Source organism: Rissa tridactyla, chromosome 29 (genome assembly GCF_028500815.1).
Source record: "Rissa tridactyla isolate bRisTri1 chromosome 29, bRisTri1.patW.cur.20221130, whole genome shotgun sequence".
Classification (NCBI taxonomy): Eukaryota; Metazoa; Chordata; class Aves; order Charadriiformes; family Laridae; genus Rissa; species Rissa tridactyla.
The window spans coordinates 274,896-296,240 of NC_071494.1; the positions used below are offsets into that span (position 1 = coordinate 274,896).

Below are 21,345 nucleotides of genomic sequence, written 5' to 3' on the forward strand. Positions count from 1 at the left end.
CCTGGGAATTTGGGAGATTCCCTGGGAGTGGAGGGACGGGCTGGGGGGGAAGGTGCAGGGAGGGGTCCCCAGGATTCACAGGGGGGGGGTCCCCAGGGAAGTGGGGTCCAGCCCTGGGGTGGGGCTGTCGTGGGGGACACAGGGCGGGCTCCCGGGGGTGCAGGGTCTGGCCCTGGGGCATCTGGGGGGGGGTTCCCTGGGGGTGGGGAGCAGCTGGGGGACACACAGGGGTGGGGTTCCCCCACTGGGGCTGTGGGGCTGGATTTTGGGGCTCTGCCCAGGGGGTGGGTGGGTGGGGTCCTGTGGGGCTGGGGGGGAGCCGTGGGGCAGCCCCTAACCCCCTGATTTCCACCCCCCCCCCCTGCAGCCGCACAGGCCCCCCTGAAGCCGAAGACGCCGCGCGGCACCAAGACCCCCATCAACCGGAACCAGCTGAGCCAGAGCCGGGGGCTGGCGGGGCTGGTGGGCAAGAGGGGGCTATGAGGGGGGCCGGCGAGGGCCACCGCCCCCCCCGAGTACGGGTACGGGCACCTGGGGGGGCTACCAGGGGGCAGCATGGGGCCACCAACCCCCCGGGTATGGGGGGCACTGAAGGGGGCGGGAGCTCGCTGGGAGTGACAGGGAGAGGGGCCTGGGGGTGATTGACAGGGGGTGGGACCAGGGGGGTAATTGGCAGGGGGTGCAGCCTATGGGTTTGTGGGCAGGGGTGAGACCTCAGGGTGATGGGCAGGGGGTGGAGCCTATGGGGTGATTGACAGGGGAGGGACCTGGGGGATGATGGGCAGGGGTTGGAGCCTATGGGATGATTGGTGGGAGGTGGAGCCTAGGTTGAATGATGGGGTGGGGCTTGGAATGATTGACATGGGGTGGAGCCTGTGGGAAAGGGGTGGGGCCAGCTGGGGGGTGATTGACAAGGGCCTGCGGGAACAGGGCTGGCCCTGATTGGTTGAACAGGGCTGGCCCTGATTGGTTGGGGAAAGGGCCTTGTGGGCGGGGCCCGGGCTGATTGACAAGGGGGAGGACTGAGAGTTGAGTGACAGCTCCGGACAGGGGTGGGCGGGGGCCAAGCGGGGCCAGGGCGGCCTGCGATTGGCCGAGGGGCGGGGCCTGACGCTGCCGCCCAGGTCGGGGGCGGGGCCCTCCCCCTTCTCGGCCAACGGGCGCCCCCTGGCGGCGGGGGCTGCGCGCTGGGCCTCCCCCTGCCAGCAAGAGGCAGAAGCTGAACCCGGCGGATGCCCCCAACCCCGTCGTCTTTGTGGCCACCAAGGACACCAGGTTCGCAGGGGGGAGGCGGCTACGGGGTGTGGGGAGGGGGCTGTGGGGACTTGGGAGGGGACCACGGGGTTTGGGAGGGGGCTATGGGGTCTGGAGACGGTGCTATGGGAACTTGGGAGGGGAGTATGGGGTCTGGGAGTGGGCTATGGGGCCTGGGGCAGGGGTCTGTGGGGTCCGGGAGGGGGCTAAAGAGATGTGAGAGGGGGCTACGGTGTGCGGGAGTGGGGCTATGGGGATTTGGGAGGGGGCTAAGGGCTCTGGGGACTGGAGGGGCACTACAGGTTCTGGAGAGGGGGCTAAGAGATGTGGGAGGGGGCTAAGGGGTCTGGGAGTGGGCTATGGGGCCTGGGGCAGGGGTCTATGGGGTCTGGGGAGGGGACTATGGGGCTTGGAGGGGGGACTACAGGGTATAGGAGGGGGCTACCGGGTCTGGCAGGGGGGGCTATGAGGGCTTGGAAGTGGGCTATGGGGTCTGGGGCGCAGGGCTGCAGCTGGGGCTGAGGGGGGTAGAAGAGGGGGGCAGTTGAAGGGCAGAGAGGGGGATCTGGGGTGGCTGTGGGGCAGACAGGGGGTGGCCGTGGGGCAGGGGGGGGTGGTCCACAGGGCCATGAGGTGAAGGGAGGGAGACATATGGGGGGAGCCATGTGGTGGAGAGGGCGGTGCTGTGGGGTGGACAAGGGGATCAGAAGGGGGGGGGCTTGGGATTCTAGGGGGATCATGGGGCGGGGGGGGGGGAGTCGATCTGGGGGCCCATAGGGCAGAGTGGGGGGTGTCCCTTCCAACCACCCTCCCCGTTTTTTGCCCCGCCTCCCCGCCAGGGCGCTGCGGAAGGCGCTGACGCACCTGGAGCTCCGCCGGGCCGCCCGCCGCCCCAACCTCCCCCTCAAGGTGAAACCGGGGCCCCCCCCTGAGGCCGGGGGGAGGGTCCCTGCCCCCCCCCCGCGCCCCCCCACCCCGCCAGCACCTCGGAGCCCATAGTCCTCGAGGACTGACATCCCTCACCCCCCCCGCCGTCACCGGGCCGGGCCCCTTTTGTATTTTTTTTATTTCCATAGAAATATCCGCCGGGGGAGGGGGGGGGTCCCGGTGCCGGTCCGGTCCCCCCCCTGCCCTTTTACACCCCCCACCCCCGCCGCGGGCCCCTTTTGTACGTGGAGCAACGTCCCCCGCCCCCCCAACCCCCCCGGTTTTTGTATCTCGGGCTGTCCCGGTTCTGTAGCGCCAGGAAATAAACAAAAATGATGATTTTTCTTCACCGGGGTCCAAAAAGCGGCACCGGGCGAGGGGGGAGTTACTGGGGGGGGAGATACCGGCGGGCGGAACGTTTCTGTCGGGTCGCGTTTCCGGGGGAGCTAGGTGGATGCGAGTCGCTTCTGGCGGAAGTTCTTTGGGGGACGTAGATGGGACGGACTACTTCCGGCGGAAGTTGTGGAGAGAAGCGGGAGTGGGAGGACGCCGGTGGTGGCGCGGACATGGCGGGTACCGGTAACGGCCTCGGCCCAGCCACGGACGCCGACACCGGCCCCGGCCCAGCCGTGGAGGCGGGTCCCGGCCTGGTTCTTGGTACCGGCACCGGCTCCGGTCCAGCCACGGACGCGGACACCGGCCCAGAAGCGGATCCCGGCCCGGTCGCCGGTACTAGTACCGGCTCCTGCCCAGCCACGGAGACGGACACCGGCCTGGAGACAGACCCCAGCTCCGGCCCAGATACGGACGCGGTTCCCGACCCGCTCCCCGGTGCCGGTACCGTTCCCGGTCTCCTCACCGACCCGGTAGCAGATCCCGACGTGGAGTCTCAACCTCGGGGCGGGTTCCGCTGCCGCTTGTGCCAAGTCTCTGCCGCCAACCGTGAGTGCGGGGGGGGAGGTCATCTCCGGTGGCAGCCATCGAAGTTGCCGGGGAGGGGGGCAGGCTGCGGTTTACCGGTTACCGGCGCTGCCTTTCCCCCCGGTGCAGGGCCGAGCTTGGCGGAGCACCTCCGGGGGAAGAAGCACCAGCGGCTGCGGGCTCTGCGGGCCGAACGCCGGGCCCAGGAACAACGGAGCCTCTTCGTTACCGGTTTCGCCCGCGGCACCTCGGGCGCGGAACTCGCCGACTATTTCCGTACCTACGGCGATGTCGCGACGGTCGTGATGGACAAAGAGAAGGTGGGGGCGACCCCGGGGGAGGGGGGACACACGCACCGGAGGTACCGGGAGGGGCTGACGGTGTTTCTCCACCCCCCCGTTTTAGGGCGCTTACGCCATCGTGGAGCTGCGGGAGGCGGCGGGACGGGAGCGGGCCCTGGCGGAGCCCCAGCACCACCTGGACGGGCACCGGCTCCGCATCCGGCCCCGGGAGCAAAAGGCGTTCGTTTACGGCCCCCCCCTCCGGGCGCAGCCCCCGCCGGGAGCCCCTCGGCCCGGCCCGGCTGGAGCAGGAGCTTTGGCAGGCCTCGGACGTGAGTGGGGGCTTGTGGGGGGGGCGCGACAGGCACCCCCTTGAGGGGTCGCAGGGGTTTGGGGGGTTTCCTGGGGCTCTCACGGGGATCTGGGGAGGGATCCTGGGGACTTAGGGGGATCCCGGAGCTCGACTGGGGGGGTCCTGGGGCTCTTCTGGGGATTTGAGGAGGGATCCTGGGGACCTGAGGTGGGGGGTCCTGGTGATTTGGGGGGTTCCCAGGGCTCTCCTGGGGACTTGGGGAGGGATCCCAGGGATTTGGGGGGGGGGTCCCAGGGCTCTCCCAGGGATTTGGGGAGGGGGTCCCGGGGACTTGGGAGGGTCCCGGGGCTCTTCTGGGGACTTGGGGGGGGGGGGGTCCCGGGGCTCTCCCAGGGATTTGGGAGGGCGTCTGGAGGCTCTTCTAGGGGTTTGGGGGTGTCCTGGAGATTTGGGAGGGTTCCAGGGGTTTTGGGGGCTCCCAAGTGTCTCCCAGGGGTGTGGGAACACACTGGGGACCGTGGGTGACCCTGGGGACGTTGCGGGGGGGGGACAGGGGGAGGGGAAGCGTCCCAGGCTGGCCGGTGACAGGTCTCCTCGCAGGTGGACACCCAAATGTCGCGGCTGGTGGAGCTGCTGGAGCTGAGCGAGGCCGAGCGCCGGGTGCGGCACCTCCTGGTGACGCTCTTCCAGGAGGTTTTCACCGAGTTCTTCCCCGGTGAGCGCCCCCCCCGCCCCGGCCCCCCCCCGGCCCCATTCCTCGTGTCTCACGTCCCTCGGGCCAGCCTGGGCCATCGCCACCGCGTCCCTCGTGTGACACGGCCGCATTCCTCACGCACTCGCCTCCCTCTTTTCCCCGCTTAGGCTGCGCCGTGCTGCCCTTCGGCTCCTCCGTCAATGGCTTCGACGCCCACGGCTGCGACCTTGACCTTCTCCTGGACCTGGAACCCACCAAATCCCTCCAGGCGGCGGCCACTCGAGACCTTCCCGCCTCCGAGGATTCCATCCTGAGCGACATCGACCTGGCGGTGACGCCGGCGCCGGAGGTGTTGGAGCTGGTGGCCACCGTGCTGCGACGCTGCGTGCCGGGCGTCCGCCGGGTCCGCGCCGTCCCCACCGCCCGGCGGCCCGTCGTTAAGTTTTGTCACAAACAATCGGGGCTGGCGGGGTGACATCTCCATCGACAACAGGTCCGGGGGGAGGGTGGGATGTGGCGGGGAGGGTTCCTCTCCCTGGCTCCGGTGACGTGTCCTTGTCCCCTCATGCCACCGTCCCCGCAGGCTGGCGCTCCTCAACACCCGCTTCCTGCAGCTTTGCGCCGAGGCGGACGAACGCGTGCGGCCGTTGGTCTACGCCGTGCGGCTCTGGGCCAAGCAGCAGGGCCTGGCAGGTGACAGCGGGTGACAACGTCCTGGGGGGGTGTCCTCCTCGGTCCCTCGGCGGGTGACGGCCTTCGCAGCGAGGTTGTGTCCCCTCGGTAGGTGACAGCGTGGCTCTGACGCCATCTTTTCCCCCGCAGGAAACCCCTCTGGGGGAGGTCCCCTCCTCAACAACTACGCCCTGACGCTGCTGGTGCTCTTTTTCCTGCAGACCCGCAGCCCCTCCGTGCTCCCCCACCGTCGCCCGGCTGCGTGACATGGCAGGTAACGTCCCCCCTCTCTGTCCCTTTGTCCCCCTTTCGCGGGGGGGGGCCCCTCTTCTTAGCGTCGCTTTTCTCGCTGCAGGGGACGAGGGACCGCGCCGTGGTGGGCGGATGGGACTGCAGCTTCCCGCGGGACGCGGCGTCGCTGGAGCCCAGCACCAACACCGAGAGTCCCGGTGAGGGCCGGGCTTGTCGGGGGGTGGACACTGTGGGGGCCGGGGGGGGTGTCCCCAAATCCCGGCTACTCACCCCTCTCTCTCCCCCCGCCCAGGTTCGCTGCTGGCCCAATTTTTCCACGTTTTGGGGGATTTCGACTTGGCGGGGCAGGTCATTTCGCTGCGGGAGGGTCGAGCGCTGCCGCTGCCGTCCCCCGACGTCCCCGAGGGCTTGAAATTGGGACCCTTCAACCTGCAGGACCCCTTCGAGCTGAGCCACAACGTGGCGGCCAACGTCAACGAGGAAAACGGCCGCCCGTTTCGGCCACTGCTGTCGCGCCGCCGCCAAATATTGCCGCAGCCTGCAATACTGCCGTAAATCCAGCAAAGGCCGCGCCTGGGGGCTGACGCGGCTCTTCCAACCCGGCGCGGTAGAGCCGGGAGCGGGCAACGCCGGCGTTTTCCTCATTTCCATCCCTTTGGATGTCGCCGGCGGCTGCCGGCAGCTCGCTGGTCGCGGTCCTTGGTTTTGGGAGGTCTGCGCCGCCATCGCCTTCGTGCTGAGGGACGTTCTCAAGTGCGACTGCGCCGCCGGGAAGACGCCGAGAGCTTCCAACGAGGAATGCGGGATCCCAGAGGACTCGGCGCCATCCGAGGAAGACACGGAGCCAGACGTGGAGGAGACGGCGGTGGTGGGTTCCAAGCGTCACCGGTCGGAGGGTGACAAACGGCTCCGCGCTCCCGGGTGGGAAGAAACCGCGTCCCAACGTCCCCGAGGAGGCGGCGGTGGCCAATTGGAGCTGCGCCGTCCGGCACCGCGTGTGGACGGGACGACGCCGCGTCCGCCGTCAGCTGCGTCACGGGGACGACGCCGAGGAGCCGGAGGGCGACTCCCTGGAGCTGGAGCAGAAGGTTTCGGAGACCATCGTGGGACGAGGGGCTGCCGAGGGGACGCCGCAGCCGCTGCTGCAATTCGAGGCCAGCGCCCGCCCGGCCACCACCCGGCGGCAGACGCGGGTCCTCCTGCGCCTGGTCCCCTCCCCAACCCCCCCCCGGGCCGCTTTTTCGGGACTTTTTTCACTTTTTGCAGAGTTTTCTGCCCGGCGCGGTGCGGCGGCGCCTGGGCTGGGGGCCGGCGGGGGGCACGGAGCCCCAGAACGGAGGGGACGTGGCGGGGGGTTCTGTCTCTTGAGAGGGTTTTATTTTTGGCAGTAAAAGGTTTGTTTTGCAGTCGTGTCCCCGCGTGGGTTCTCCGGGGGGGAGGTGGGTCCTGTTGAGTCGGGGCGGGGGAGGCGGCTGGATTTCGGGGGAGAAAAAGGGAAAAGAAGGAGAGTTCAGGAAAGCAGTGAGCCGGGGAGGGGAGTGAGGAACAGAAATGACTTTCGGGCTCTGTCTTCGACCCCCCCCATGAGGTTTTTATTTCTTAAATTTCCCTGAAGATCCGGCGTCGGCTTTGGGTCAGCCCCCAGGTGGGTGGGGGGAGATGAGCGGGGGTCCGTCCCTCCCAACCCAAATATTTCAGCCTGTTCTGTCCTGATTTGTTCTGTTACAGAGTCGTGGGATGGTTTAGGGTGGGAAAGACCTTCCAGAGCATCGAGTCCCGCCGTTAACCCCTGTCCCTTGTCCCCGACGTCCTTCAGCTCCCTCCAGAGACTCGACCCCTTCCCTGGGCAGCCCCTGGGGGGGAAGAAATTCTTCCCCGTCTCCCAGATAACCCTCCCCAGCGCAACCGGGGGCCGTTTCTTTCCGTGCCGTCACTTGTGACAAGAGGTTTCGCTCTCTGAGCTCTGTCGGGGCCTTGGAGGGAGCAGAGGGTCCCCCCTCGGCCCCTTTTTCTCCAGGCTGAGCCGCGCCCCCCCCCTCCCCCAGCTTCCTCAGCCCCTTCTCGGCTGCTCCAGCCCCTTCTCCCACATCAGGGTCCGGCTCTGGCTGGAGCGGCAGCACCGTGTTGGGAGAGGAGGGGAAGGGAAGGGGGAGAAAAGGAGAGAAAAAAGAAAAAAAGAGAAAAGAGGAGAGAAAAGAGGAGAAAAGAGAATAAAGAAGAGAAGGGGAGGGAAAGGAGAGGAGAAAAGAGGGGGAAAAGAGAACAAAGGAGAAAAGAGGAGCGAGAATAAGAAAAAAGGGGAGAGAGAAGGAGGAAAAAAAGAAAAGGGGCGAAAGGAGAGAAGAGAAAAAAAATAAAAAGGAGAAAAGAGGAACGAAAGGAGAAGGAGAAAGGAGTGAAAAGAAAAGAGAGAAAAGGAGAAAAGACAGCATTAAAAAGAGAAGAAAAAGGAGGAGAAAAAGAGAAAAGGAGCGAAAAGAGAATAAAGAGGAGAAAGGAGAGAAAAGGGGGGAAAAGGATAAAAGGAGAGAAAAGAACGGAGCCGGCGAGGGGCGGGGCTACAGCGATCTGGGGCGTGTCCATGCAAATTAGAGCGCCAGGCACCTCCAAGGGGACGCCGGGACACCCCGCTGAGGGGGAATTCGGGGAGCAGCGGGGGGTCGGTGTCCCAAAATCCGGACGGAACGTGCGGAAACGAGTGAGGGGAAGACCGGGGAGCGCAGCGGGGGGGGTCGGTATCGGCAAAGGGGGAGTCACCGCGACATAGGGGTGAGTGGTTGTCCGTGGGGTGCGGTGGGTGGGGAAGACAAGGCATCGCTTCTCGGCCTTTTGGCTAAGATCAAGTGTAGTATCTGTTCTTATCAGTTTAATATCTGATACGTCCTCGATGAGAGGACTTTATATTAAACGGATTTTTGGGCTCGGGAGTTGGATCCGGAGCTTGCTCCCTCCGCTCCGCGCATCGTCCCGGTATTGCAGTGCCTCCGGGAACGGTGCACCCCCTCCCAGGGGGACCTTTTGCTGGTTAAAGACAGAATGAAGATGGAAAAGTAGTTCTTCGAAAGCACTTCCCAGCCGTGACCTGAACAGACGGCTCGATTGTTCCCTGCCCTGAGCGCAGCCACTCGGCCGAGCCACCGTGGGGGGAAAAAAATAATAAAAACCACAAGAAAAAGGGGAAGAAAAAAAAAAAGAAAATCTCGCTCTTTTCGGGTTTAACCCCGAGGACGGGTGTCCACGTCCTGCCCGGGAAGAGACCGCGGGGGGCGGCCCATCCTCAGCTCGGAGCCGGGGAGGTGGAAGCCCCCCCCCCCCCCCGGGCAGTTTCCTTCCAGCCGGATTTCTCAAATGGTTAGGTACTAATGAAGGCACGTGTGTAATTAAGATCGGTGACCGCTGCGCTGGGATGGATAATGAAGGGATCCCAGGGCAGCCACGCGTGGGGGTGGCCGGTAAGTGCCGAGTCTCATCGTGCGTGAATGGATTCTAGGTCCGCATAAACGGCGGGATATCCCTGTCCAGAGCGGGGGATAAAGAAATAATTTCAAGCCCAGGTTAATTACAGTTAACATCTCTCATCTGTCTTTAACCAGCAAAAGGTCCCCCTGGGAGGGGGTGCACCGTTCCCGGAGGCACTGCAATACCGGGACGATGCGCGGAGCGGAGGGAGCAAGCTCCGGATCCAACTCCCGAGCCCAAAAATCCGTTTAATATAAAGTCCTCTCATCGAGGACGTATCAGATATTAAACTGATAAGAACAGATACTACACTTGATCTTAGCCAAAAGGCCGAGAAGCGATGCCTTGTCTTCCGCACCCACCGCACCCCACGGACAACCACTCATCCCTATGTCGCGGTGACTCCCCCTTTGCCGATACCGACCCCCCCCCGCTGCGCTCCCCGGTCTTCCCCTCACTCGTTTCCGCACGTTCCGTCCGGATTTTGGGACACCGACCCCCCGCCGCTCCCCGAATTCCCCCTCAGCGGGGTGTCCCGGCGTCCCCCTGGAGGTGCCTGGCGCACTGATTTGCATAGACACGCCCCGGACCCTTGGCCACGCCCCTCCGCCCTCCTCTGGCTTCTCGCGTCTGGGTTGTTTTTTTTTTTTTTCCTCTTCTTTTCTCTTTAATTTTCTTTTCTCTTTAGTTTTTTTTTTTTTATAGAATCGTAGAATGTGTTGGGTCGGAAGGGACCCTTAGAGGCCGCCTAGTCCAGCCCCCCGCAGAGGGCAGGGACGGCTTCAACTACATCAGGTCGCTCCGAGCCCCGTCCAGCCTGGCCTTGGACCCCCCCCAGGGCTGGGGCAGCCACAGCTTCTCTGGGCAACCTGGGCCAGGGGCTCACCACCCTCACAGCCAAGAATTTCTTCCTGATACCTCACCTAAATCTCCCCTTTTTTACCTTAAAACCCCTGTCTCTTGTCCCACGGCTCCCCTCCCTGCTCCAGAGTCCCTCCCCAGCTTTCCTGGAGCCCTTGAGGGACTGGAAGGGGCTCCAGGGTCTCCCCGGAGCCTTCTCTTCTCCAGGAGAAAGGCAAAGCAGAAACAAAATGTGGCAAGACGGTGCTAACCGTCCCTCGGATACCAGCTGCCCCTGAGGAGGACTCGATTGATCTCAAATCGGGAAACTGGACGCGCCGTTCCCCTGTGAGTGAGCCGGGGGACGGCCGGTGCATTCACCTAAGGCGGCTCACGGACAATAGTGGAGGAGACTTCTCCATTACCTTGGCCCTTTTAAAACCCCAGTTACGTTTTTAGTGGACACCGGCGCTCAGGTCTCGGCACTCTGAGCAGATGTTGCTGAGCGCCATGATAAAAAAAAAAACCAGATTTGGGTTACAGATGTTTTTGGAAGCTCTAAGCCGCAGCCAACGGCCCCAGGTTAAGCGCTGGTTACCCGGAAATGAAACTGCAGTGAAGGCTCTCGTGATTTTGGGAACCTTCCCCATGAATATCTTGGGACTTGATCTTTCAAGGGGACGAGCCTGGGTGGATTCAAAAGGAAGGGAATGGAAATTCGGGCTCCCTGCTGTCCCTGGGAAACTTTTACAGCAGGGGCCTGCAGCTCCCCTCTCCAAAACGGTTCACGTAGAGCCCTACGCCGGGCCCCTGGGAGCGAGGGAAGGGATGGTCCCGGCGACAGCTGAAGTACGAAAGCAAGCGGCGATTATCCCCACACGCGCGCCCTGTAACTCCCTGGTGTGGCCAATCCCGCGTGGGAAATGGCAACTGACAGCTGATTACCGGCATCCGATCGCCAACGCGGGCTCCTCGACGGCGTCAGCGCCTGACACAGCTGGGAGAATCGCCCGGCAACAGCCCATCGGCCCGCAGCGCGGAAGCGGCGCGCGCGGTTAGGTCGCTGTTGCCACACGCGCGGCAGACAGAGGAGGAGGGACCCCCCCCCCCCCCCCCCAAAGCGCTCGTAAAACTTCCCCCCCCCCCCGGCTCCGTTTGAACCCCACCCGAAGAACGTCGGGGTTAGGAATCTGCTGTCGGCCGAAGGAACCGAGAAGCTCATTCGAGCGTGTTAAAAAAAACGAAAGAAATTGACCCCTCAGGAAATCCAGTGGGATGGCAGCAACCTAAAAACACTCCAGAAAACAAAAGAAAAAAAAAAAAACGGGTGGGGGAGGGGGGGGGAATCAGAAAGAAAAAACAAAACAACGCACAACTTTTTGTCTCCCGCTGTCTCCTGTTGTATGAATCCGCTCCTTTTGCGTGGACCTCTCAGAGACGCTCCACAGAACGACCGAACTCTTGCCGCCTTAACCCTTCCCTCACCGTATTGCGATTGTTTTTTATTTTTAAAAGGGATATAAACCCTGAGGACTCCCAGCGGCGTACGTGTGTGGGCAGCGGGAGAAGTTTGTATTCCTACTCAGCGGAGGTACAATCCGGACCCCAGTTTTGGCCCGGGAGCCGACACAAAGGTTTATGCGCATTTGGAACCGCACGGACTAGGGGACGCGCGTCGCCCTCCCTAGTTCCGCAACGGAAGAGTCCAAATCTACAACGATGAGTCTAAATCTCACAAAAATATTGAAAATAATTCAAAGACCCCCTTTTTCTTGACCAGAAGGAGGGTCGACCGCGGAAAAGTAACAGGGCGCGGATTTTGACACTCGACGGCTTTTGTATCCACTTCCGAGCAATTCTGTTGGAGAATATTTATGGAACCAAATTTGTTATCAGTCCTTAACCAACGGTTCTAGTAAGTCGTATTCTCAGTTAAATACGTTTAGATGTGCTTTTGGAGGATTAAATGCACAAGAAGGTACAAGAAGCCTCCAAGATGACGCGCCAAAACCAATTAGCGTTGCACTTGCTGGTGCCTGAAGAACGAGGAGCGTGTGGCACGCCAAATCCGGCTGAAGGCGAACGCTCTCTCACCACCCACAACGCCACCACCTCCGCAGGAGAAGCCCGTGCAAGGATGAACGAAGTCACGGATAAGACCAGAGAATCGTTCCGGTCGCTCCAACCGAAGGATCGGTTCGACGGACTGAGTCCTGGACCGCGGATCCCTTCTCTTTTGCAGACTTTGGGACCCACGGGGTGGGGAAAGTGGCTGGTACCGATTGGAATTGTTTTGTTGATGGGATTTATATTCTTAATGGCAGGGATTGCTATCATGTGAGGTATGACTACGTGTTTGTTCTCTTTACTCCTACCGTCCACTCTCATGGTCGTGCTCCGTCTTGGAATCCTTAGGAGTGACGGGCTGGAGAAAATGCATTGTAAATATCGGCCTTGCGATATGGTGGGATTTAATTCTAGGCCTTACAGAAATTATGATCTCTCTCTCTCTCTTTTCTTTCCCCTGTACCTTATACACTATGTTCAGACCACAATGGTCGGAGAAAACCTTGGAGCGTTTGGCCCATGGGGTGGTGTAAGGGACGGACTGTAATTCCCCGCCGAGGGGCAGGAGCCCCCCCAAGCCTTCGGTGGAACCCTCAAACACGCTCAAGGAAATAAATAACGCAGGCCCGGCCTCCAAAGAGCCGATGAGGCTCAAGCTTCTGGCGCCCGGACGTGTGGGAGAACCGTCTCGTGAGGACAGGAGGGTTCTGCCACTCGTGCGCCGAGCTCGCCAGCTCTCAGCTCTCCAGGCCGTTGTGTCCGATGAGCGACCTCTGCTTCGTTATCCGCGGAACGCGCAGGAAAGCGCACACCCCTGCATGCGCTCGTGAAGGTTATAGAGAGCGCGCTAAACACGTGCGACCGTGGCACGCGTCTCTCGCCACCCAAATCACGGCACACGTCACCCGGGAGAAGGGAGAAACCTGAGACCAGGCTGTCCCTGGCAAGGGTGGGGGGCGGACTGTGCTCATTCAGCAAACGTAAACGGGGAAAATAAGTGCCCCTTGGGGGAACAAAGAAGAAAAAATAGAAGAAAATTGTGCCTGGGAAGGTTCTTCCCAAGAAAGAAGATTGTGCCTGGGAAGATTCCCTGAAAAAGGCGCTGGAACCAGGACCGGCGATCTCTTTCTCTCTGTCTTTTTCTCCGTCTTTTCCTTTCTCTATTCCCTCAGTTTCTCTTTTCTCTCAGAATTGTTAAGTAACGGTTAGAGTTGCGAAGTAACGACCTTAAGCGCCGCTTGCCAGAAGTGGCCCGATCCCCGTTGTTCCGCACCGCGACGCACACCCCGCCGCTTGCCATCGTTCGTTACACACCCAACCAATTATCGTGGACTCGTTAAGGCCTACACTAACCATTTTGGGAAGCTCCTGGATGGTTCTATATGGACCTGGAGATTTATCTCACCTTAGTCCGCACCGTTGTTAATTTACGAATCTGAAGTCACTTACCCCTGCTCTTTACTGGGGGTGGGACGTGACAGACGCCCCCCAGCTCTCTCAGCCCGTCCTCACGGCAGAGGGGGTCCAGCCCTCGGATCATCTCCGTGGCCTCCTCCGGCCCCGCTCCGACAGCTCCGTGTCCTTCTTGTGCCGAGGGCTCCAGAGCTGGAGGCGGGACTCCAGGTGGGGTCTCACCAGAGCGGAGCAGAGGGTGGGAATCCCCTCTCCGGATCTGCTGGCCGCGCTTCTCCTGACGCAGCCCAGGATGCCATCGGCCGTCTGGGCCGCGAGAACACATTGCGTGCTCACATCCAGCTTCCCATCCACCAGGACCACTCCCCCCCGGCCAAGTCCTTCTCCGCAGGGCTGCTCTCTGTCCCGTCGTCCTCCCGCCTGGATTGATAACGGGGGTTGTCCCCACCCAAGTGCAGGACCTCGCACTTGGCCTTCTTGAACTTCCTAAGGTTCGCTCGGGCCCACCTCTCCAGCTCGTCCGGGTCCCTCTGGATGACATAGAATCGTAGAATCATAGAATCGCTGAGGTTGGAAGGGACCTTTAAGATCATCAAGACCAACCTTTAACCTACCCTGACAAAAGCCGCTTCTAAACCATGTCCCTCAGTGCCCCATCTACCCTTTTTTTAAACACCTCCAGGGATGGTGAATCCACCACCTCCCTGGGCAGCCTGTTCCAATGTTTAATAACCCTTTCAGTGAAAAAATGTTTCCTAATATCCAATCTAAACCTCCCCTGACGTAACTTGAACCCGCTTCCTCTCGTCCTATCACTTGTCACCAGGGAGAAGAGGTCAGCCCCCATCTCTCTCCAACCTCCTTTCAGGGAGTTGTAGAGGGTGATGAGGTCTCCCCTCAGCCTCCTCTTCTCCAGGCTGAACAACCCCAGTTCCCTCAGTCGTTCTTCATAAGGTTTGTGACATCCCGTCCCTCTGGCACATCGACCGCACCGCTCAGCTTGGTGTCGTCGGCAAACGTGCCGAGAGTGCCCCCGATCCCACTGTCCACGTCATCGACGAAGACGTTGAACAGCCCCGGTCCCAGCACGGCTCCCTGAGGGACACCACTTGTCACCCCTCTCCATCCGGACGTCGAGCCATTGACCACCGCCCTCTGGGTGCCACCATCCAGCCAGTTCCTCGTCCACCGAACAGCCCACCCATCAAATCCTTATCTCTCCAACTTAGAGAGAAGGACGTTGCGTTGGGGGCCGTGTCAAAGGCCTTGCAGACGTCCAGACGGATGACGTCCGTTGCTCTCCCCTCGTCTGCCGACGCGGTCACTCCGCTGTGGGAAGCCACCAGGGTGCTCAGGCAGGACTCGCCCCGGTGAAGCCGTGCCGGCTGCCTCGAATCACCTCCCTGTCCCCCATGTGCCTCAGCAGAGCCTCTAGGAGGATCTGCTCCGTGATCTTCCCTGTCACAGAGGTGACAGGGCGGCAGTTCCCAGGGTCCTCCTTTCTACCCTTTTTAAAAATGGGACCAATGTGTCCCTTTTTCCAGTCGCCAGGGCCTTCCCCTGACTGCCGTGACTCTTCAGATATCGCGGAGAGCGGCTTGGCAACTCCACCAGCCAATTCCCTCAGGACTCTGGGGGCGCATCTCACCAGCGTCCCCATACTCTCCCCAGGGCACCTGGTGCCGCTTGCTCTGCCCCTGCAGTTCCTTCTTGCCCTTTAGCGTGACCAGCAGGTCCCAGCTCAGCCCTGCCGGCCTCCTCCCTTTCTTACTTGATTTCTTCCACCTGGGGATCGAGAGCTCTTGTGCTCCACGGAAAGCGCCCTTGGAGATCTGCCACCTCCGTTCTGCCCCCTCCTCGTCCCCGAGGACCGTTTCCCGGCGGGGGGGGAGGGTCCTAGTGACTAACTCCCTGAAGAGCTGGTGGTTTGCTTTCCTAAAATCCAGGGTCCCGATTAGGCTCCTGGTCTGGCACGTATCCTCCTGGAGCTGGGGGAAGGCGGCTTCACCAGCCGGTTCCCCTTGATCGGGCGGCCTGTGGTGGACACCAACCACCAGGTTCCCCGCGTCGCCTCGGCCCCTGACTCCCACCCATAAGCTTTCGGCCTCCTCTTGGCTGTTCTTCAGGGACATCCCTCCACGCTCCATCCCTTGCTTGACGTAGAGGGCAACACCCCCGTGCCCCCTTCCTCGCCTGTCCCTTCGGAACGGCCCGTAGCCGTCGATAGCCCCGTTCCAGTCGCAGGATTCGTCCCACCGGGTTTCAGCAACGGCCACTATGTCGTGGCTTTCCAGCAGCGCGGCGGCTTCCAAGCAGCTTTTCCTCGCTTTGATTTTCTCCTTTTTCTCCTCTCCTCTTTTCTCCCCCCTCTTCTCTCCTCCTTTTTTCATCTTTTTTCTCTCCTCCTTCTTTTTTCATCTATTTTCTCTCCTCTTTCTTCTCCCCTTTTCTCTCCTCTTTTCACCTATTTTTCCTCCTCTCCTTTCTCCTGTTTTCTCCCCTCGTTCCGGTCCGGTTTCCCCTGCAGGAACGTCTCGGGGTGGTTGTGGGGTGTTTGTGGCTTCCAGCAGCTCACGGGACCCCAGCCCAGAGGACAAACCCCCCCCTCCCGGCGTGGGGGGCTTCAAATGCCAGCGAGGGGCTCGTCCCGCCGCGCTCGGCCCTGACGTGGCCTCCCCTCGGGTGCTGGGGGACCCCCCCCCGGGTTTTAAAAAGGGCGGAATAACAGAAGGGGAAGGAACAACGGGCTGAAGATGAGCCACGAGGTGGCCAACGGCATCCTGGCTTCTATTAGCAACAGCGTGGCCAGCAGGACCGGGCACGGGCCTGTCGCCCTGGGCTTGCATCCCCGAAAACCGGGTTGTTTTGGTCGCCAAAACTTTTCTCTCCTCTTTTCGGATATAAACCCCCCACAAACACACCTCGGTCCCCTCCGTCCTGGGGCGGGTCTGCGCCCACCCAGCGCCGGGCAGGAAAAAAAAACTCCCCAAAAAGTGGGAAAAGCCCCAGCAAAGGGGCCCCCGGGGGAGGAACGGGAGCAGCGGCGGCAACAACAGCCCCGGTTTTGGGGCTCCTTCGGCGGTGCCCTTGGTCTCCTCGGGCCGGCGAGAAGCGGGACCCGCCGCCGGTAAACCCGCAGCCGGTAGCGAGGGAAGCGGAGAGTCACCTCCCGCGGAGCGGAGATCGCGGTGGCCACGCCAGCGGATCGGAGCGACGACCGCGGTGAAGTCCCGGAGCTCGTTCCTTCTGTCTTTAACCAGCAAAAGATCCCCGTGGGGGGTGCACCGTTCCCGGAGGCACTGCAATACCGGGACGATGCGCGGAGCGGAGGGAGCAAGCTCCGGGTCCAACTCCCGAGCCCAAAAATCCGTTTAATATAAAGTCCTCTCATCGAGGACGTATCAGATATTAAACTGATAAGAACAGATACTACACTTGATCTTAGCCAAAAGGCCGAGAAGCGATATCTTGTCTTCCGCACCCACCGCACGCCATGGACAACCACCCACCCCGACATCGCGCTGACCCCCCCCTCCCAGCCGGTACCGTCGCCCTCTACTGCGCTCCCCGCTCCTCCCCCCACTGCTTTCCGCACGTTCCGTCCGGATTTTGGGGCATAAACCGCCCCGCTGCACCCCGAATTGCTCCGCGTCCGAGCTCCCACAATCCCTTTCAAACACTGCCGTCTCTATTTAGCATAACCACACCCTCTATTTGCATGAACCTCACCGCCCTTCTCTCGCGCCACGCCCCCCTTGATTTGAATACCCCGCCCCGTTCACCATCCCGATTTGCATGCCCCGCCTCCTTCCCCTGCACCGCGATTTGCATGCCCCGCCTCCTTTTACGTTCATATTTGCATGCTCCGCCCCTTCACACAGCTCTTTATGGTCACTCCCCGCCCCCTTCATTTGCATACACCGCGCCCCCCGCCCCGCCCGCCCCGCGGACAGGGATTTGGGTGGAAAAACGAAGGGTTTCGGGGGTCTCCGCCCAGGCGGGGGCTGCAGGAAGGGCTGGGAGCACTGGAACGGGGCAAAGCGGGGCCGGGGACGCCATTCCCGGTCCAGCCCCTGTCTGGGATCCAGGGACCCCATGTCTAAATCCCGTTATTTCCGTTCGTTAACGGCTCCGGACATTAGGAACCACAGAGTCGGGGACTGGTTTGGGTGGGAAAGGACCTCAAAGGCCACCCCCTGCCACGGGGAAGGGCGCTGAGCAGCGTCCTGAAGCGCTGGAGCAGCCAAAGCCCCAAAACGCCTTCAAAATGCACCAAAACGGCTTCAAAATGCTCCAGCATGGCTTCAATATGCTCCAAAATGGCCTCAAAATGCCCCAAATCGGCTCCCTGGGGTGGGGATGTCAGTGAAGTGTTCCAGTCCCAGGGATGAGGATGACCGGGACAACACCAAGGTCCCCCCATCACAGGGGACAGTGGGAATGGGAGTGTAAGGAGGCGGGGGAAGGGGGTGAGAGGGTTCGCCATGGATTGGTGCTGGCAGAGGGTCTGGATGCAGCCGAAGGTGTCGAGGACAAGGAAGAGCTTGGTCCTGGGCTCGATGAAGAATGAGATGAAGCTCAGCATGGAAATGAGCAGGGCTGAGGAGGAGGAAGGGGAAGAAGAAGAGGGAAGAGGGAGGAGGAAAAGGGAAGGGGGAAGGGAAGTGGGAAGGGAAAAGGCAAGAGGGAGGGTAAAGAGAGAAGGGGAAGAGCAAGGAGGAAGAGGGAGAAGGAAGACGGAATGGAAAAAGCGGGGAGGAAGAAGAGGATGAAGATAAAGAAAAGGAAAGAGGAAGAGGGAAGGGAAAAGAGCAAGGGAGAGGAGGAAGACAGGAAAGAGCGAGGAGGAAGAAGAAGGAAAGGAAGGGAAAGAGCGGGGAGGAAGAGGAGGAGGAAGCAGTGGGGCCGCAGTCCCTCCATCCACTGCCCCCTGCAGCTCCGGGGGGGGCCCCAAGACACCAAAAAATGGGGAAGGGAGTGTGCGTCCCCCCACCTTCTCCCCACAACGCAGCCAGGCAGCTCAGGGTTTTATTGGGATGTGACAAAGGGGGGGTGACAAGGCAACAAAGTTCCTGTTGTGTTGTGTGTCCCCTCCCCCGAAAAAAACCCCTAGAGCTTGCGGTAGGCGCCGACGGTGAGGTCGAAGAGCCGGGGGGTTGCAGAGCTGCCCCCCCTTGTCCATCAGGAAGAAGAAGGGGCGGGCCCTTCACCTTGAGGGGGAGGGCGGCCGGCACCTCGGAGCGATGGGCCCGGCAGGAGACGTGGCGCAAGGGGACGGTCAGGGTGGGGACCCCGGCCCAGCCCCAGGGGCCCGTGGGTGCTGATGGCCACCTCCGCGCCCCCCCCGCAGCAACGTCACCCGCCGGACGGCGCGAAGGGGGAACAGGATGCCAGCCGCCACGATCAGAGAGCCTGCCAGGGGGAGAAGTGGGACGGGGGGGGTGTGTGTCAAGGTGGCCACCAGGAGGGTCAGGGTGGCCACCGGGCCCAGTTCAAGCCACTCTGGCTCCCCTGCAGTGTCCTGGAGAGTCCTCCAAGTCCCCCTCTGCTGTCTCAGCCCCCCCCCAGTGCCCCAGGTCCCCCATGCCCTGGGTCCCCGAGGCCCATTCTGAGCTGAGCCCCGCCCCCGCCCCCTCCGGGGCCCCGGGCCACCCCCCAGACCCCTTGGTCCCGCTCCAGCACACCCTGCTCCCCCAGTTTCCCCCCGGGTCCTTTCTGAGCCCCCCCCCGGTACACTGCACCCCCCCCACCTCCCTCGGTCCCGCTCCAAACCCCGCTCTGGTGTCCCAGGTGTCCCCCCTCCCCAGCCCCCCCCCGGTACACAGGGCCCCTCTCAGCTCCCCGGGATCCTCCATGGTGCCCCGGGCCCCCCCCGGTCCAGGACCTCCTGTTCCCCAAGGTCCTCTCCGAGCCCCCTCTCCGGTGCCCCAGGTCCCTCCCTACTCAGGCCCAAGGCCCGTTCTGAGCCCCTCCAAGGCCCGGCCAAAGCCCCCGTCCCCGGTGCACCGGCCCCCTCACAGCTCCCCCCCTTCCGTTCCGAGTCTCCCCCCCTCCCGTCCTGCCCCGCAGCCCCCCGCCGCCGGTACCGAGGGTGAGGCAGGAGGCGGTGAAGCCGAGCCGCCATTTGTTATCGCGGGGTCGGAGCGGATCGTCGGGGCCGGGGCCGGCGGTGGGACGAAGGGCCGTGAAGGCGAAATGAGCCAGGTAGGTCCAGAATAGGCCTTGCCCCGCGCAGAAGAAACCGGCCAGGCGGAAGAACCGGCCCCGTTCGTGCCGGAAAAAGCACCACGTCCCGCGGAACCGCCACCTCCAGCGCGGCCGCCGCCGCCCGCGCCCCGGCGGCCGCCATGGCGGCCCCCTTGCGCCACTTCCGGGTCACTCTATATCAACTTCCTTGTCACCCCTGCCGCCGACCAATTCCCGCGCTCCGACGCCCCCCCCCCCCACCACTTCCGGCGCCATCTTTGTGGCGGGCGCGGCGCCGTCCCGCCCCCTCTTAAAGGCGCAGCGCTGCCCCAAGGCCGAAACGGGTCGATTTATTGATTTATTTACAAAACGGTGAGGAATAAAACTCCGGGATGGAAGTTGGGGGCGGGGGGTGGGGGGGAGAAGAGCGAAGTGGGGGCGGAGGCGGGCACCACTCACTTGAGAAACGCCACCTCCGGGATCTTCCCTTCCAGCTGCAAGAGAAATGGGGGGGAGGGGGGGAGGTGAAGCAGGGGGGTCTGGGGTGGGAGGGGAACACGGCTGAGATCCCCCCCCCAGAAACCCACCTTGAGCTGGGTGAAGACCTGCCCGGCCCGTCCGTAGTCCCAGTCGTTGTCCTGGAGGCACCTGGAGGGGTGTGGGGGGAGAAGATGGTGAGGGTGGGGGAGGGGCGTGAGGGTGGGGGAGGGGCGGGAGGGGTGGGGGGAGGGGCTGGGGGGGATGACACACACTCACTTTTGGGACCACTCGAGGTTCATGCCCGACTGCATGGAGAAGGCGGCCAACATCTCCTGCTGCTCGGCCGAGAGAGGGTGGGGACGGGGCTGGAGGAGGGGGTGGGGGCCGGCATGAGGAAGGCCTTGCGGATCTCCTCGGTGGTGGCGTTCCTAACGAAGAGCTCGTCGTTAACGATGCAGAGCCTGCGGAAAGACAAAACAGAGATGGGGCCGGGGGAGGGGGTAGGGTTTGGACTATGGCCGGCGTCTTCCTGCACCGCCAAGGCCACCCAGCACCTGGAGGGTCCCTTCTGGGATGACGACGGGGCAAGTGGTGGCCACCGTCGACCCAACTGGAGGATGGGGGACCTGCTGGAGGCCACTGGGGCCCCCAGAGGCTGGAGAAGCTCCGCCGTGGGGAGGGGATGGTCGGGGCTGGAGAGGGGGACGGAGGTTGTAGAAGCTCCGCCGCGGGGATGGGCCAAGAATTGGGGGTGTTCAGCCCGGAAAAGGCTCCAGGGAGACCTTCTGGTGGCCCATGGCTAATGAAACTGGGCTGAGAAGGAAGGCAGGGACAGAGTCCCACACGGCCTGTGGTGACAGGATGAGCGGAAATGGGTTTGAGATAAAAAAGGGGAGATTTAGACCATATCAAAGGAAGAAATCCTTGACTCTGAGGGCAGTGAGACACTGGCCCAGGTTGCCCGGTGAAGACGTCCCTGCCCATGGTGGGGGGGTGGCACTTGGTGGCCTTTAAAGGTCCCTTCGACCCAAACCAGCCTGATTTTACGGAAAAGCGGGTGACAACGGCCCAAGATGTCTCTGCTCGTCCCACCCGTGCAGAGACACCTCCGTGCAGCTCTCAGGAGGAGGAAGAGGGACAGTGCCGAAGGCCCGGTGGCCGGTAGCCATCACCTACCCGGTGTTGCCGGCCGGGACGGCGATGAACATCCGTGTGAAGGCGCGCACAGAGTCGCGGGATTTGCCATCCACTGTGGGAGAGAGGGGAGAGGAGGTAGTGGGAGGAAGGAGGGGAAGGAGGAGGAGGAAGAGGGGAAGGAAGGGGGAAGGAAGGGGGAAGGAAGGGGGAAGGAAGGGGGAAGGAAGGGGGAAGGAAGGGGGGAAGGAAGGGGGAAGGAAGGGGGAAGGAAGGGGGGAAGGAAGGGGGAAGGAAGGGGGGAAGGAAGGGGGAAGGAAGGGGGAAGGAAGGGGGGGAAGGAAGGGGGAAGGAAGGGGGAAGGAGAACGAGAAAGAAAAGAGAATGAGGAGGAGGAAGAAGAATGAGAAACGAAAGAGGAGGAGGAGGAGGAAGAAAAACGAGGAAGGAAG

At 62.5% G+C, this 21,345-nt stretch overlaps 2 protein-coding genes, 1 long non-coding RNA gene and 3 other non-coding genes across 6 annotated transcripts; 2 read left to right on the top strand and 4 right to left on the bottom strand.

Moving 5' to 3' along the window:
• The first annotated feature begins 372 nt into the window (after positions 1–372).
• Positions 373–6,682, top strand: TUT1 (terminal uridylyl transferase 1, U6 snRNA-specific). Its single transcript, XM_054183947.1, is given in 15 exon segments — positions 373–521; positions 1,125–1,275; positions 2,094–3,123; positions 3,232–3,422; positions 3,508–3,729; positions 4,297–4,411; positions 4,558–4,856; positions 4,858–4,883; positions 4,974–5,083; positions 5,213–5,314; positions 5,398–5,511; positions 5,607–5,788; positions 5,790–6,275; positions 6,277–6,522; positions 6,581–6,682. Coding segments are annotated over 13 exon segments (2,571 nt in total). The 5' UTR covers positions 373–521; positions 1,125–1,275; positions 2,094–2,747.
• A 1,445-nt stretch (positions 6,683–8,127) lies between these two features.
• LOC128901834 (U2 spliceosomal RNA) lies at positions 8,128–8,318 on the top strand. Its single transcript, XR_008463534.1, has one exon. It is a non-coding gene; the product is annotated as a U2 spliceosomal RNA (small nuclear RNA).
• A 606-nt stretch (positions 8,319–8,924) lies between these two features.
• Positions 8,925–9,115, bottom strand: LOC128901837 (U2 spliceosomal RNA). The gene has a single exon (XR_008463537.1). It is a non-coding gene; the product is annotated as a U2 spliceosomal RNA (small nuclear RNA).
• Positions 9,116–16,367: 7,252 nt separating this feature from the next.
• LOC128901839 (U2 spliceosomal RNA) lies at positions 16,368–16,558 on the bottom strand. Its single transcript, XR_008463539.1, has one exon. It is a non-coding gene; the product is annotated as a U2 spliceosomal RNA (small nuclear RNA).
• Positions 16,559–18,107: 1,549 nt separating this feature from the next.
• On the bottom strand, positions 18,108–19,442 carry TMEM223 (transmembrane protein 223). The gene is given in 7 exon segments (XM_054183967.1): positions 18,108–18,247; positions 18,249–18,293; positions 18,295–18,381; positions 18,383–18,436; positions 18,438–18,505; positions 19,180–19,372; positions 19,374–19,442. Coding segments are annotated over 7 exon segments (561 nt in total). The 3' UTR covers positions 18,108–18,202.
• A 418-nt stretch (positions 19,443–19,860) lies between these two features.
• LOC128901820 (uncharacterized) lies at positions 19,861–21,014 on the bottom strand. Its single transcript, XR_008463528.1, has 3 exons — positions 20,936–21,014; positions 20,036–20,220; positions 19,861–19,927 (listed from the first exon to the last, which is right to left on the bottom strand). It is a non-coding gene; the product is annotated as an uncharacterized LOC128901820 (long non-coding RNA).
• Between the last annotated feature and the right edge of the window lie 331 nt (positions 21,015–21,345).